This window comes from Molothrus aeneus, chromosome 22 (genome assembly GCF_037042795.1).
Source record: "Molothrus aeneus isolate 106 chromosome 22, BPBGC_Maene_1.0, whole genome shotgun sequence".
NCBI classification, from domain to species: domain Eukaryota; kingdom Metazoa; phylum Chordata; class Aves; order Passeriformes; family Icteridae; genus Molothrus; species Molothrus aeneus.
The window spans coordinates 369,883-385,643 of NC_089667.1; the positions used below are offsets into that span (position 1 = coordinate 369,883).

Below are 15,761 nucleotides of genomic sequence, written 5' to 3' on the forward strand. Positions count from 1 at the left end.
TAGTTCCTGGGACAAAGGGAAAGACTTAAAATCTATAGACTCTGCAAATTCTGAATTACCTATTACATATTTTTAAGGTCCTGGGTTCAACTGCACTAAAAACAGATGTTAGGAGCTCTTTAGCTCTTGGTAAAACCAGTGATTTGGGGTCTCTTTTCCTCTATACCCAAATTTACTTTCATTTTCAAGGGAAAAGGTAAAGAAGGACTAAAAAACATTTCCTCATTTTTTGACTTTTTCTTTCCTCAACCAAACCTTGCTAATGGCTGAGGGGTTTAGAAGTAGATAAGCTTTAAGATCCCTTCCAATCCAAATCATTCGGTGATTCTATGATCCAGGATCCATAAAAACCAAGATGGTGTATTGACCTCATGAGAAGACCGACCTCTCAAAAAAGAGGTACCCAACAATTATTTTTCTTTACATTTGGTCACACTATATATTTTTGTTTACATACTTTTTTTTGGTGCTGTAACAACCAAATTAATGCACATTACATTGTTCTCATCCATTCAGCAATAAAACAAAGCACAACTAAGGAATCACCTTAGTTGTGCTTTGTTTTATTGCTGAACCCCTAGGAATCACCTTTCCTGCCTTTTGTTTCCTGCTTATCTATACAGGAATTTGCACCATTATTTCACGTGACTTTTCATCCTTCTCTACAGCTGATATCATGTGGCTTCTAGTCTGTGTCTCTGACTGTTAAGCAGCTTTTTTGCTAAAATCCAAGCTCTTGGCTCTCTGTAGAGTGCTTAATAAATATCAGATAAAACTGAGAACAGTGCATTGGGCCAGTAGCAAGGGAGCAGACAACAAAATCCATAATGTAAGCACTCAGTCCTAGTACTCCAAACTAGTATGCTTTGTTTAAAGAGGTATTAAGAGTAATTTATGAAACTCCTGAAAAACAACAGCAAAAAGACTTCAGGGAATGGTGCAACGGTGAGGACGAAACCACCATGACAGTCTGGTATTGACACTTCTGAAGCCAAGTGGCAACAACGAGGCATTATTCCTCCAGTGTGCCAGCAAGGATAGGGTCATACAGATCTGGATCTATTTGTACCCCCTATTAGCATTGCCTACTACTAATCACACCAAACATACCCTTACTTGCACTTCCATGTCAGGCACTGCATGGATTATGGGCATTATTTTTATAAACCTCTCACTTTCTTTCTACAATAAAGTTTCTTCTGAAAGACAAGAGGAGCTTTAATTATTATTTTATCATTAGTTGTCAGTTCAGGGATGTCCCACATGAAATGCTGATGTAAAAACAGCTGCACAGGCAGGAGTTGATATAATGAGGGATTAACCGTACACCAAAAAATTAATATCTATCTTAGGACTGCTATCAGACTGTGTTGGAATGGAGGACAGGCTGAGGACAAGGCAAGTGCTTCTGGAATAGTAACAGCAGATCACCTCTGTTGGAACTCCCATCTGCACTGTGTACGAATAATCTCTAATTAATCATATATTTGTTAAATGAGCTTTAAGACAATTAAATAAGAATTTCTGGCTTTTTAATGCAGGGAAATTGATGGAGTGAAAAATTCAAGAACAAAACTCCAGAGAATAAGAAGAATGAGAAGACAGGCAACACCTTTATTGTGTTAGTCATTGCTTCCCATCTGTGCCTCAACCATTTAGAAGGTTTTTTAGCAAGAAAATTTGTTTTCAGCACAGATTCAATCCCTCACTCTGCCCCAAGACTGTCAATAAACACACATTTTAATGATGGCTTTGGTGATGATTCAGAACTAGTACATCCATTCACACACGTCATTAAAGACCCACCAACCAGTAATGATTTTAAGCCTATGACAAGCAGAGAATTCCAACCAGAGATCTGAAAGCACCTGTCTACAGCTGATTATCACAGCACAGTCCCCAAAGATACAGTAAGAGTCAATAGCAACTTCCTCATCCATGATGGATGTAAAAAGAATAAGAAAAATCATTATAACCTTATAAACACAGGCTGCAGTTTTATTTTTTTCCCAGCCCACCTCACACTGGCAAGCCCAGCACACCTGATAGGGGAGCCAGTCACTGAACTTCTTCAGGTTTCACACTTAATTTCCTGTGACATTTCTAGTAAATCTAGAATTTAATCTAATTTTTCTATCCCTCAAAAGCCTTCTGTGGACTCCAAGGCATTTGGATCAGAACCTGTATGAGGACAACTGAAAACCCCGTCTTTCCAAAATGGCACATTCAGATGACATCAGTCACATCTGCTGCAGGGACACTGCTGAAAGATTTTTTCATGCTATCTGGGGCAGTAAATTAGAATTTTTGCTGAATATGAATTAAAGAGAATAAACTCAAAATAATTCTAAACTTTTACTGTCATTCATGCTCAAGGTGGTCATTGGCCTTGATTAGGATAAAAGCACAAGACTAAGATTGTCACTGGACAACTTCAAAAACAGCTCATTACCCTACTGCATCACATGAATGTCCCTTTACCTTCCCTAACTGTTCCCTCACAATTTTAGGCCCAAAATGAATAATATCTCTTCCTTACCTGCTGGGTGGTAGCATCCTGTTGGACGTAAGCCACTTGGGACGGATCTGTAAACAGAGTCTAGACAGAGTGAAAAAGGCTTATCAAACCTGCCATGGGGGTTTTTACTCCCAACTCACACAAGTTACCCTGTCATTATGAAACAACCCACATTTGAGCCTTTGTCAACAGCTTCTAACCTGCCTGTTACCACCGCAAACTACGTCAACTTATCCAAGTAGACCTATATACATGGAAATTAAAAATTAGGTAATGCTCCATAAAGAGTTAATATATTTATGTGGCACTTTGCATCTGTACAGCTAAAGTGTTTCACGGATTTTATTTTTTTTATTTACCAAAATCACTTTGTCAGTTGTTCATTTGATAAAATCCGTAGGATGAAATTCAATAGCTCTATCTATGCCCTTAATGTGTAACACTTAAAAGCAGGATAGAAGGTAACTGTCAGCTTTTTCTTCCTGAAAATTTACAAGACTGCTGCATGCTTTCTTTTGAGGAACTATCATGCACATCCTATATAGGAATTTGATATGGCCAGGATGCTGTTTAATTTCAGAGAAGCCATGCCAACTTCAGTATTCTGCAAGAACAGCCCTGACAGAATCCCAGGAAAAGCAAGACTAAGGATTGACTGAGGCCAGCCTTACTTAGCCAAAACTTGAAATATCTGAACTTGCAGCAGCCTGGCTACAATAAAATAAAGCAGCAATAAAATAAACGAATTCCTTTAGCATTGTGATAATTTCATCTTACATGCAGAAGAGTGTCTGAATACTACATATCTTTTGAGACAATGGCTGTATTTAGAGTTTTGGAGTTAGTTGGCCAGTAACTTCCTGATAGATATCCTCTCAGGACATCCCTTCACACAGAGGCTGGTTTTCTGGGACAGCTGACAGGTGCACAAGACACAATGTGCCACATGAGGCCCTGCCAGCACAACGGGGGTGCCAGGGACATGCATTTGCAGCACAGCTAATCTGCCCTGTCAGCAAAGATATTATAAAACACTCTGGACAAAGTGAGCCTGTTCCTTTTTAATCTGTCCATACAGAGGCAGAGATGCATAGCATATTGACCCCATATAAACATGTGCTGCAAGGAATAAAGGCTATTTGATATGATTATGCAGAAGAAAATTAATATAAAAGGTCTATAAAATCAGGAACTCTGCAGAGACCACAAAATTACGTTGAATAAACAGAGATGCTCTGCAAAAAGACATGACTGTTATTGTAACTATCAATTATGACAACTGTACTACACAAAACAAAGACTCTTCCAGAAGGAATATAGATGGCTCTTAGCTTTTTACTGGATACAAGAGGCAGAACTTCTGGTGAGATTCTGTTCTGGAAAACACCTTTGAGTAAATTATAATCTCATCCACCTTCAGTGAAGCATTTCATTATTCATAGCCTCACCATCCTTTGATAAGCAGATTTGCACATCAGACAAATGAACAGCATGAAGTCCCTGCTCAGCAGTGGGCAGAGAAAACTGCTGGGAGTGACTGCCTGCTATTTTCCAGTCATACCACTTGGCTGGTAACTGGCCTTCATCCCAAACAAGATTGTTGTGTTTTCTAGGTGCCAAAACCAGGGTGGGCTCAGAACCACACGTGCCTGCGTAGCTTCCACGGGGTGGATGTAAACGAGGGTGTGCTCCGAGGTGTCCACAGAGGTGTAGGAGGTGCCATCAGCCGTGTAAACCACCTGCTGTGCAGGGCCGCGCTCCTGCTCGTCACTGTACATGATCTGGGCCACTGCCCCCCCCTCGGGGACAAAGTGCACCTGGGGAACAAACAGATCCTGGACTCGCACCAACACAGGCCAGTTGGGACACAGCACCAGAGTCACGGGGTGCCTTGGAAAGCAGAGAGAACTTGTGTCCCAACTAATCTGAATGCAGTGAAAAACACATATTTCAAATCTCACTCAATTACTCTATCAGTAGAAATCTGGACACAACTCCCATCAGTGTCTAGTTTTACTTTACATTGCAACTCAAGACATAACTGCTACAAAGGGCACCCACCCATACTCAGTTCTTGCATGATGCTTCAAAAATTTGTAAGGGAACAAGTTCATATTTGAACTAATGTATCTATTAAATGTATTGGGCTATTGTTTCCCTTTATGCTCATATCCCTTTCAGGATTTATGATAATTATTTCATTCAGCTAGTTCTGTAGCTGGAGGTAATTTTTGCTGTCTGATGAGAGGCTAACGGAATTTATTAACTCTGATACTCCTCAAGATATAGTATTGCAGTTCTCAGATTCAGCAGTAGGGCATATTAAACTGCTTCTCTGTAGTATGTATGTGCAGCATCAGTAGAAAATTCAACTATTTAAACAGACAAACCTATACCTAAAAACATTAAGCACAGATTCCAAGGACTACTAGAACAAGTTATGTCTGGGGCTGAACTTTAAATCTAAACAAGTCAATTTTACCAGAACATTATGATCATAACTGATGATCATATAAAATTATATATATATATATATATATATATATATATATATATATATATATATATATATAATGAGCCAGAATACTGGATTCCAGTGAAAACAGGCTCTTGCCATCATTTACATGCTGAAAAGCATTTTCAGTGCATGGGAAAAACAGGACAGTGGGCAGGAAATCTAGTTTGAATACAGGTATTCATAGTCACATAAAATTCTTTCACATAAAATGATACCACAGTTACATATTTTATTTTGTTTCAGTTTTGAGCTTATGCTTCAGAAGACACCTAGTACTCCTCCGTGGATGCTCAGTGCGGATTGTGTACAATAGATCTTCTCACAAACACTGTAATTTCACATTTGGAAAGCCCTCTGCAAATAGTCATTAAGCCTTAAAACTGCCATGTGCAAACAGCAGCATGGTTATCCCATTGCAGAGAGAAGGGAACACAGGCCATTGAAAACTGCCTTTCTTTGCAAATTTCAAAGCTGGATATTTACTGAGAGGCCAAATTTCTCAGCTTGTGGGTCAAATACCATGCAGCACCCTTTTCCTACCATACTTAAAAGAGTAAATCAATTTACAGAATTCTAGAAATTCCCAGCTGTGTTGTCTCAGAGGCAGAGGGACAAGCTGTATACCGCAGAACCTGAAAAAATTAAAACTGCAGAATTAAAACTGCATTAGTCACTTACAATTAATATTTCTCCCTTCCTCACTACCCAGATGTCTGTCTGGAAAAAATTACTCATATTACTTTCCCCAGGGTCCACCCACAGTTCCATCTGATTCAAATGATGCCACCAAAAGCGGCTGCCATAGAGCACAGATTTTGCTCATTACTCTGAACACCCTTTACTCTCCCACATGGTAATAAATGTATTTGGACACAAACTTCTACAGCCACTGCTTAGTTCTGTTCAGCTCATTTCAAAGCTCTGTGTCTTCACTGCTGCGGTTTACACAGTTCAGTTTCTGAAGCTTTAACCCTAAATCACCACAGAAATGTTTGTATTTCTGCTCAAATGAAAGCTGAGCTTCTAGACTCTAAATCAGGGCTGAATGGGAACTAACCCTCCCCACTAATCCCAATTCAGCCCAAGCAGAGGTGGAGCTCTGGCTAATCACCTGAGCAGTGTTCTGTTCCTGTCCTACAGACTCAGTCCACACCTGAGGACTTTCCTCTTTCAAGTCCATCTCCTCCCTGGCTGTGTGCTCCATGAGGAGAAGGAGACCTACTGGAGTAATATCTGGCTGAAGGGATTCATCTGTTCATTGTGCTTCTGCTTCCAGAAGACAGGGTGATCTTCAGCAACATGGCTGTAAAAAACCAGAGAACAGAGACATTAAAACCAGCATGACACATGGCATGGAGCTATGAGGGATTTATTATTATCCACTACCACACTTCAGTAACACAGAGTAAAGCAGGTTTGGCTTTATAAACACCTCCTATAAGACCCAAATACCTTAAGTTATGGGAACAAAGGAACAGAAATCTGATCTCACTGAGCATGGTCAAGTCCTACTGTTTGCCACTTTCCATATCCCATTAAGGAGGAAACAAATCAACCATTGCAGCAACTGCACTGAAAGATTACACTGAATTCTTTTTTCATTTCTTTCCTTGGCCACAGGCCATCCGCACCACCTTCTCCTCCTTGTCCTTCTGGCACCTACAGGCCTAGAAATCAATAAATAACGCAAGAAATGGACCTGAGGCTTCCAACAAGAAAACACTATGTTCAGAGATGCATCACCAGTTCCTCAGTTTGCCTGAATGAGGTTTTGTTTGATCACCAACTGGTTTTCCAATAACAGACAGATTTGACCTTGGACAAAATCCCAGTCCCAGGTTAGCAGAGTGTTACAATAGCCAACTACTAAAAGGGAACAATGAAACTTAAACTCTCAAAGATCCCGACAAACTGCTTCCAAGCTTGGTTTTTTCATTTCTTGTAATTTTACTGGGGCCTTCCAATCTGCCACTGTGATCCCAGAAGGGTAGTTTACAACTCTTGTGATTGTTTGAGTCAGTGGTTCAGCACCTTCCCAATCCTTCGTCTCTAATGTTGTATTAAATCATAGGCCAGGAATTAGCATGAAGCTGAGCCCATTTCATTTCTCAGCTACTCCAATTAACTTTATTTTATATCCAGTGCCTCGCTGGGCTGATCCAACGCCAGTACCCATCTGTGCACCAGGAAGGAAGCAGAAGGCTCCTTGCTGATGCTTTCATTCATTTGCATTTTAAATGCAAATTATTTTAGTCATAATTTATCCCCATAAATGCTAGCATTCGGCTTGTCATTGACAAACTGAAAAATAGATAAGGAGAGGTAAAAAAAGCAGCAGGCACTTCATAAATCCTCCTAATTCTGCCAGCAAGGATTAAGCTGTACAGACCTGAGCACTGACTGTTCCACTGGGCCTGGCCAGCATGGATAAATCATCACGGCAGGGAAATCTCAGGCTAATGTCACTGAACTGTGCGGTGGAGCAAAAAAGTCATATTACTTACATATACACAAAGAAAAACAGTGGGAAAGGCATTTCTGGGCACTGCTAGACACCAAGTCTTGCTGTTACTGGTGACTGGAGTTAACACTTGCTGTCTCACGCTGAGCAACCCAGCACATGTGAGCCCCACAAAAGCAGACAGTGAGGAAATGTTCTGGCTTTCTCTTATATCTGAACATCTCCAGTTATGGGAATACAGGGACAGAAACCTCATCTCCATTAATATTGCTTGATACAAAACATCACCAAAAAGTACTCAGGAGAAAAATTAAAATAAAATCTATGTACCAGCATTCAATGCCTGAGCTTAGTATAAACAAATTAACTGCAGCAAACATGAGTGATAAAGACCAGCCTTGTCTTCAAAGTGTGGAAGGTCAGGGCAATTTACAGATAAATATTACTTATTTATATATCCAAGTGCACACATGCTCTGATCTATAAATAAATACCATCCATCCCTACACAGAACCTTTCTCCTAGCTACTTGTTATGTTATTAAGGATTAAAGTTGGGAATTTCCCATATCTAATCCTACCTCATTCACTGATCTCCTTCACTCATTTTATCAGGTATAGGTTCTTTATTCAGAATATATAAATATATACATATATCAGGTATATGATCGCCTCTTCCCATGCGAAACCTGACAGCATTTATGTCAGTAACACACTGTGAACAACTTCTTTGCAAAATTTAACACCTATGCTGTTGATATTTTTCAGCTGCTTTATCCACAACAGCTCTTTTCCTAGACGGCCGATATTAATCAAGAGCCAATTCACGTAATTGCACTAACAGTAGTCAGTAGTTTAATCAATTACCTAACTGCTTAGAAAACTAAAAATAAAAAACAAACATTAGAGGTTTCAATTCGGAGTAGTTTGACTTTTTAAAACAAATATAATTATCCTGTTAAAAAGAAAGCAATTGCATCACCTACTAATTGAATTAAGAGAAAGGCTCAGTTCTGGCTAATTCCACATGGTGCAACCTGTAGCAGAATTTTTGGCTGACCTTCCCCACCAGCAGACAATGAAGGTCTGAAGGAAGATGCTGACTCACTCCTGCAGAGTCATTTTGGCACAGATAACTTACAACTTGAGTACAAAGGAGACTGAAGGGCTCAGGCAGGGTCTTTAAAAGACAAAACTCGGAATTAAGAATCATCTCTGAAAAAAGAAGTACCCAAAAAGTTGCAAAGGAAAGCAGAAGACAGTCATTTCATGGTTCTGAAAGTTAGCACTAACTTATAATCTTGGGGGAAAATAAAGCAAGGCTGAACCAAATTCAGTGCCCCAGTGCTGCAGATTCTATAAACAGTCCAGTTATTGCTGTTCTTGACAGAAATGAAAATAATAAACAGCTCAGCCCAGCCAATTGTGCAGCAATAAAGAACAATAGTAGGAACTGCAGGATTTGCTGATGCTTTCAACTTCTGTACTTCCAAATACATCCTAGGATTGACCTCTGGTATGCGTTCCCTCAGTATGTCTGTAATCATGAAAACACACTGAAAAGCACATTTCCCTGGAAACATGGATGTGCTGAGAAAGAAGAAAATGCAGGAAGAGACAGGCTGTGTCCCAGAGAGGTCACAGGGACCCAGAGGGGCAGGAGGCAGGAGCAAGTGTTGAAATTCAGCTGCGAAACAAGCCCTGCAGTCAAGGCCAGGAGCTGGAAAAATCTTACCCAAAGTCACTGACAATAGAACTGCCACAAAACACCAACACCTGAGCAAGTTTTCTGACACCGATGACAAGAAGAGACCAAACTAACTTTGCTCACTGATCTTTCAGAGGATGCTCCTCCTCATGAATCCTGCACAATCTTATTTCCTACCCTAGATACATTCCCTCAATACCCATTACAGCCCTGACACTGATAGCCCACAGTGTCTTGAAATGTTAACCATTTCCCTGTGGTCTTCTCTCAGCTTTGGTAGTTTTTTAGCAGAAATAAATGTGAAACTTTGGACATAAGCATTGCCAAATCACTGGCATGCAGGGAGCGCTCTCTGCTTGCTCTCCACACTGTTCACCCATGGATTATCTTTTGCAATTGTTGATTTTTCTCACTGTATTGAACACATCAGACATTTTTGGACAAGCTAAATAAACACCAAGACATGCACCTCAATGGGAAGCTCTGCTGCGTCAAAGGGATAACCATAAGAATCTGTGTAACAGAAATTGAAACTCAATTGCAGAAATCCTAAAAGAAAAAAAGATAATTAAAGATCAAAGGCATTGTAATAGGATAAACTCAGTTTTTTCTCAGTATTCAGAAAGTGGGCTACATTTTGTAATAAAAATCCATACAGAAGTTTAGTAAAACAGTAATCCAAACAGCTTGCTTAAACTCATGTTAAATTTACATGTTATGTATGTCACAACTATATTCTCTCCACTATAAGAGGCCTGGCTCAAATACAATTCAATTTTTTTTTGTAAGTTCTTACTTTTCTGGAAGTAGAAAGATTAGTCAATTATGAAACATCACCCAATAATCACCCAAAATTCCACCAGCACCTCAATGTTTTCATACAATCCAGTGAGCATCACAAACATGAGCAACAAGCAATGCCAGTGGGAGCTGTTAAAGCATTTGCAGTAACTGCAGATGCAGCATTTTCCTCCCCAAATAACAGGCATGCCTCACCCTGTCTGTGCGAGGTGATGACACAAGCAGAAACAGTAACAGGCATAACTAAAGGGTACAAATATAGTCCAGTACCACTCCAGTGTGGCAGTGGTGAGGCAGTGACAGTCCTGTGTCACTATATATTGTGTGAATCACGACACAACACGATTGAAGAACCAGCACAGCTCCTGTGACTTTGAAATATCTCCTCTAGTGGAACATTAGCTCATTCTGAGTGTTCAAGTAAATTAACCATCCCTTCAGGACAACACAGGTTTGTCTCAGAACACCATTCACATTTACCTTTCTTTTCTCAACACCTTCTGGGACCTGTTGCTGTCACAGACCTACAGCCATCTCTCTTTAGGTGTTGCACTTTACATCCAATCCAGAAAATGTCATTAATGACAAAATTTCTCCTCTGCTGCTCCTGATGCCTCAAAAGCATCTTGGTGTCATTGTCTGACAGTTCTTCATTTTTTTTGGAAATCATGCTTAAAACCTCCTTTTGACCTTGGCAACACTCTCCAACTCCTCCCTCCTGCTCCTGTGGGACGGTGTTTTCTCTGGTACTGTATTATTAAATCAGCAGCTTCCCTGTGAACTGCATTCAGTTCCAGAGGATGGGAAAGCATTGCTCAGAGGGGCAAAGCACCTCATTTGCCTATCCAACAGCAATGCCTCTGTTAGCTTTGCTGCCTCAGCATTAGACACCCTGAGCCACCACAGCCCCACATGTGTCCCCTTACAGGTGCATGCACGATCCCCCTACAAACACTCAAGAGTGAATAGTGCTGTAAGAGAAAACCACTAACACCAAAGTCACTGCTGGTTTGTGTTTGGTATCCAAGTGTTTTAAACACAAGTTAAACTCAGTGAACTCATCTAGGGCTTCAAATGTAAGCTCTGAAAGCCAGAAAAAAACACCACAAAAAAAATTAGAATCAACAATAACCGTATTTTCTTAGGAAACTTGCTATTAAAGAATGACAATTTCTTTCAATGCTATGACTACACAAGAATATACAGAGACAAAATCTCTGGGGAGTTCATCTGCAGCAACCTCTGTGAAGTTCACTAAGGGCATTCTGCTGAAAAATCCAAGCCAGTGGCTGCCAAACACTCACTTTTGCCCCTTCTCTGGGATGAGAAAGGGGGAATATTAAAGCAGAGCAAGGGGAAAAGACCACCTCCCTGCTCAGGGAGGAATAAAGCCACTCAGTATCTCAAATGAGAATCCACTTTACAATAATGGTGCATAAACCAGCCAATGTGATTTACTCCCCAGTGTAAAAGAGCCTTGCCATAGCCTGACGTTCCCTGCAGCAATAACAGCAGGAACTATTGGCTTAATCCTCCCATGACTGAGCTCACTGACAACTGTGAGCTCACCCCAGCCATATGCAAGGGCACCAAGATCGGTTCAAAAGGAGCTTTAGGATTCTGAGTCTTCCTCCAGCTTTTAATATGAAAATGATTTATTATGCTAAAAAGGAACATCACATTTGCCAGCAAAAAGCTTTACCCACACTTAATTATCCTAGTTTGCCTAGAAGGCAGAGCCAGTGCATTTCCTGAGATTCTTTAGCAGGAACATGCTTTCACTGCTGCAAGAAGGTTTCTAACCTCATTGAGGAGGACTGCTGTCACCTCTTCTGCATTCCCATCCATCACAGGCACATACAGTTTCAAGGAGCTCTGGTCCTGGTGCATTTTGTGTAAATGGTATCAATCAGGTCACGTAAAACTACATTATTTATGTTTTACTGGTGAGTTAAAAATGGAAATCATACTAGGGCTGGGACAGCAAGAATTATTTATCTCCACAAAGGGAAAACTGGCTTAAATTTATGTTGTCATTTAATAAATAGAAGAGCTCAGCCAAACACCAACTTACTCTTTGCTGCCATTGTACATAATGAATCTATCTCCTTATGGCACATCCATCATCAAAGCAACAATGAGCTGGAAAAGATCTCTTAGACCAAGGCCAGTCTTCTGCTAGACATCACACGTTACAGTCCTTTTCCTAAAGGGACAGTGCCCAGGCATTGAAGGTGACAGCACAACAGCCCGATGTAACTATTCTCTCACAACTTATCAGGTAAGTAGCTGAAGATCCATTTCTAACAGAGAATACAGGAGAGAATCCAGTCTGAGCACAGGTTAATATCCCCCTGGGAACTACCCAGGCTGTGTTTAGACACCTACTCAGAGATGCTCCAAGGACATCTCTCTTGAGTCCTAATTTTTGTATAATAAAGTATTTCTCACACTGTCCTCTCTCTCAGTGGGCAAAGACTCAACTTCATTACTTTCTACATATGCAAGTCTCTTCTTTAGTCACCTCTCTTCCCACTTGCTCAACATCTACATAGCCACTCCAGCAACCGATTTCTTCCTCCCACCCTCAGCTTCCTGAATCTCTGGCCATGTTCCTCATGTTCTTGTCTTCCCAGTGTTTCATCCTCTGAGGTCCCTGTGATATCATGGCTGTTGAATCACATACTACAGTTTTTGGGCTCCAACTGCTCGAGACAATGACTGTGCCTTCCTAAAGGATTTGGATTATAAATCACAAAGAGAGAAGTCTGATAAAGCAAGGAAACAGGGAATACATACATTTAAAGTATAGGACGACACAAAAGGAAGATAAATGTCTGTATCAGTGTCTTCTATAGTTCTGCCCACACAACCTTCAAGATGGCTCTATTAGGGGTTACTGAAAGAAAATAAACCATTCCCTACCAGCTTCTTCCTGACAATTTTTTGTCTCCCATCCCTTCTCCTCCTCCAGTGAACTCTTTCCAAAAGACCTGTCAGTTGAAGGGGATTCTTTCCCTTCCTACAAGTGGGTGCTGCTTCCTCTCTCCTTCTCCCACCCCTCTGCACCTCTCCTCTAAATTTAAATCACCTGTCATAAAATTCAAAAAAATAAAACTACCTTGTTTCTGTACATAAAAACACATACCTGAGATAGCTCCTTCAGAATAGCTGCTGCTCTGCACTACCCTAGAGAACCTACGGACTATCTGCACCTTCAAACAGGTGGGCACTGACATATAGAGCCATTTCAGGGCTACAATACAACAACCGCACGTTTTACTAGCAGGAGATAAAAGTGACAAACAGACCCAATCTCACAGTCAGGTTCAAACAAAATTCAGCATACAAAACCAACCCACTTAATCAGATACACTTAGAAGTCCATTAGAATTCAGTGTACACAGCTGCCAGCAGCTGCAGGTGGCCAGGAACACACTGGAAACGGCTGCTCACTGCAGAGCAATTCACCCCAGGAGTGCTCATCCAAAGATTTTCTGCAAAGGATAGGACTAAGGGTGCCAGAGGAAAGCAGACAATAGTACAGACCCATTTCTCTCTAAAATCAATTTGTCAATTATTCTATCAGATAACAATAATAACAACTACTCCGATATTTTATCTTATAAAAAAGATAATAAAGCTGCCTCTTTTTGCACAAGAGAAGTATCCATGAAGCAAAATGTCAAAAGCCATCACAATTTCAGAGAGAAGCTTTCCATTTAAGGACAGACTAGAGCAATACACACTTCTGTATTAGTTTTCCTATAAATGAAGGCATTAGAAGGCTCAAGACTGCCAATTATTTTATTGTGTCCACAAAAGATACAAAGAATCCTCTTGTAAAATCAGTTGGTGATTCATTAGCATCTCATCTTCTAACTGAACTATAAGAAAAAAAAACCTAAATTATTAAAAATCTGACAGAAGAAAGCAAAAGTTCAGTATAGTCTCTATTCCCATTGAAACTCACGGGGAAACATTGATAGGCATTTCACATACCCAGCTTTGCACTTGATCATTCTTTAAAGGCCTGTAAGAACCATAAATATATAACCATATAGTGATACACTAGACAGGATGCTGAGGTACCAAAAAGTGCATCACAAATGCACCCTTCATTTCACTGTCAGGATTATGACTACTGTCAGTAGCCTAAAGCAAATTTAAATTATAATTTAGGGATCCTGTAAGAGCTCTCCTGAGGCTCTGCAATGTCCAGCTGAGAGGTAAAAGGTGACCACACATAGCTCTTGTACAGGGAAATAACCCTAAAAAATGTGAATTATCCCTTTAGGATGAGTAATTCTGAAATGCACAGCATCAGGACCTCGTTCTTCCATTCCAACTCAACTATTTAACAAACTCACATAAACTCACTTTTAATGGAACTGGGGCACAGGAGGGGAAACAGGACAACTCAACACCAACACCCACAAAGCTAGAGAGCCTCGAGATCAAGCATCCACTTGCTACAACCATACCAAGACCACAGGAACAGGGTTTTTGGCACCAAGACCACTGTCAGGAGACCCTTGAACCCCACAGCTTCCACCTGCCGCAACTGCTGCTATTCGCCCCAGGACCTTCATGAATGGAACTACCTCAGGGCAGTGGGGAAGGGCCTAACTTCCCTCAACACGAAGCCTCAGGGCCACCAAGCCTCAGGGCTACCCAGCCAGGAGCCTTGCCCTATTGGGGCCACACAAATGCCCAACAGGCCCCCTGGGGCAAGGGACCCTTATGAGGGTGGAACGCGCAGAACACAGCGCACCACTGCGCCTTACAGGGTACACTGGAGTACCTGCACCCACACCCTCTGATACAGTCGCCACGGCCACCAACAGCCAATCCGAAGACGCGGTGAGACGCCCCCTCCCCTAACTAGGCCAATAGGAGGCAGGGGCGCGAGGCATGTGGCCAATCGGCAGGCGTGAGTGCCCCCCCTCCCTCATACCGCCCGCTTCCCGCCGCCGCGCCCCCCCCCATCCTCCCCCGCCTAAGGGCAGCGGTGCCATCAGCCCCTCGTGAGAGCGCCCGGCGGCCAGCCGGTCCCAACCACGGAGCGTCGACGAGGGACACGGGCGGGCCGCCAGGGCAGTCGCTGAGTGGACGGGACGGGCCGGGCCAGTCGCTGAAGGAGGGGGAGCTGGGCAGAGCGCGGTGCGAGCGGCCCAGAATTATGGTGGAGAGATGAGACCCCCCCCCCCCCCCCCGGCAGTGCTGGGGAGGCAAAACATGGCTCCGGCACCCTCCCCCCCCCGCCGCTCAGGTGCCGGGGTCCGGACCGTACTACGTAGGGAGGGGGGAACAAGGGTGGGGACACCCCCTTCTTCCCGTGTCCGGGGCGGGTGGGGGATCCCGGCTAGGGTGGGGGGAAAGCGGACTGTACCTCTCCCGCGGGGTGTGGGGGGAAGGGAATGAGTACGCCCTACTTCCTCTTCCCCCCCCCACTGGCGGGAGCGAACGGTTTATCCCGGCCCTGCACCGCCAGCTCTGGGCGCCATCTTGGATGCGACTAAAACAACAAGTCTAAAACCCCCGGCGGGTCCCCGCGGCGTCCCCGGGCCGCGCTGCCCTCCCGGACCGTCCCATCGCGTTACCTGAGGGGGTCCCGTGTGGGCGCCGAGCCCCGGCCGCTGCCGCCGGCCCTGCGGCGGCCCCGAACCCCCCCACCTGTCCTCACCTCACAATGGTAGCTGCAGAGCGGGAGGGGGGGGGGGGGTGTGGGTGGTGGCCCAGGCCTCATTACCATA

The 15,761-nt window shown here is 42.7% G+C and overlaps 1 protein-coding gene across 5 annotated transcripts in view; it reads right to left on the reverse strand.

The window, feature by feature from the left end:
• The window catches only part of PRDM10 (PR/SET domain 10), a 46,311-nt gene extending 30,601 nt beyond the window's left edge, over window positions 1–15,710 (reverse strand). For 2 of the 5 annotated variants that reach the window (XM_066564251.1, XM_066564247.1), the window contains exons 1-5: window positions 11,809–13,944; window positions 9,674–9,753; window positions 6,148–6,339; window positions 4,168–4,335; window positions 2,540–2,599 (exon numbers count right to left, since the gene is read on the reverse strand). In XM_066564251.1, coding sequence (XP_066420348.1) covers window positions 2,540–2,599; window positions 4,168–4,335; window positions 6,148–6,240 — 321 coding nt within the window. In that variant the 5' untranslated portion in view covers window positions 6,241–6,339; window positions 9,674–9,753; window positions 11,809–13,944. Of the gene's footprint in view, window positions 1–2,539; window positions 2,600–4,167; window positions 4,336–6,147; window positions 6,340–9,673; window positions 9,754–11,808; window positions 13,945–15,608 lie in introns of those variants that run through there. The other 3 variants (XM_066564248.1, XM_066564250.1, XM_066564249.1) reach the window with 3 other exon arrangements.
• Window positions 15,711–15,761: the final 51 nt, after the last annotated feature.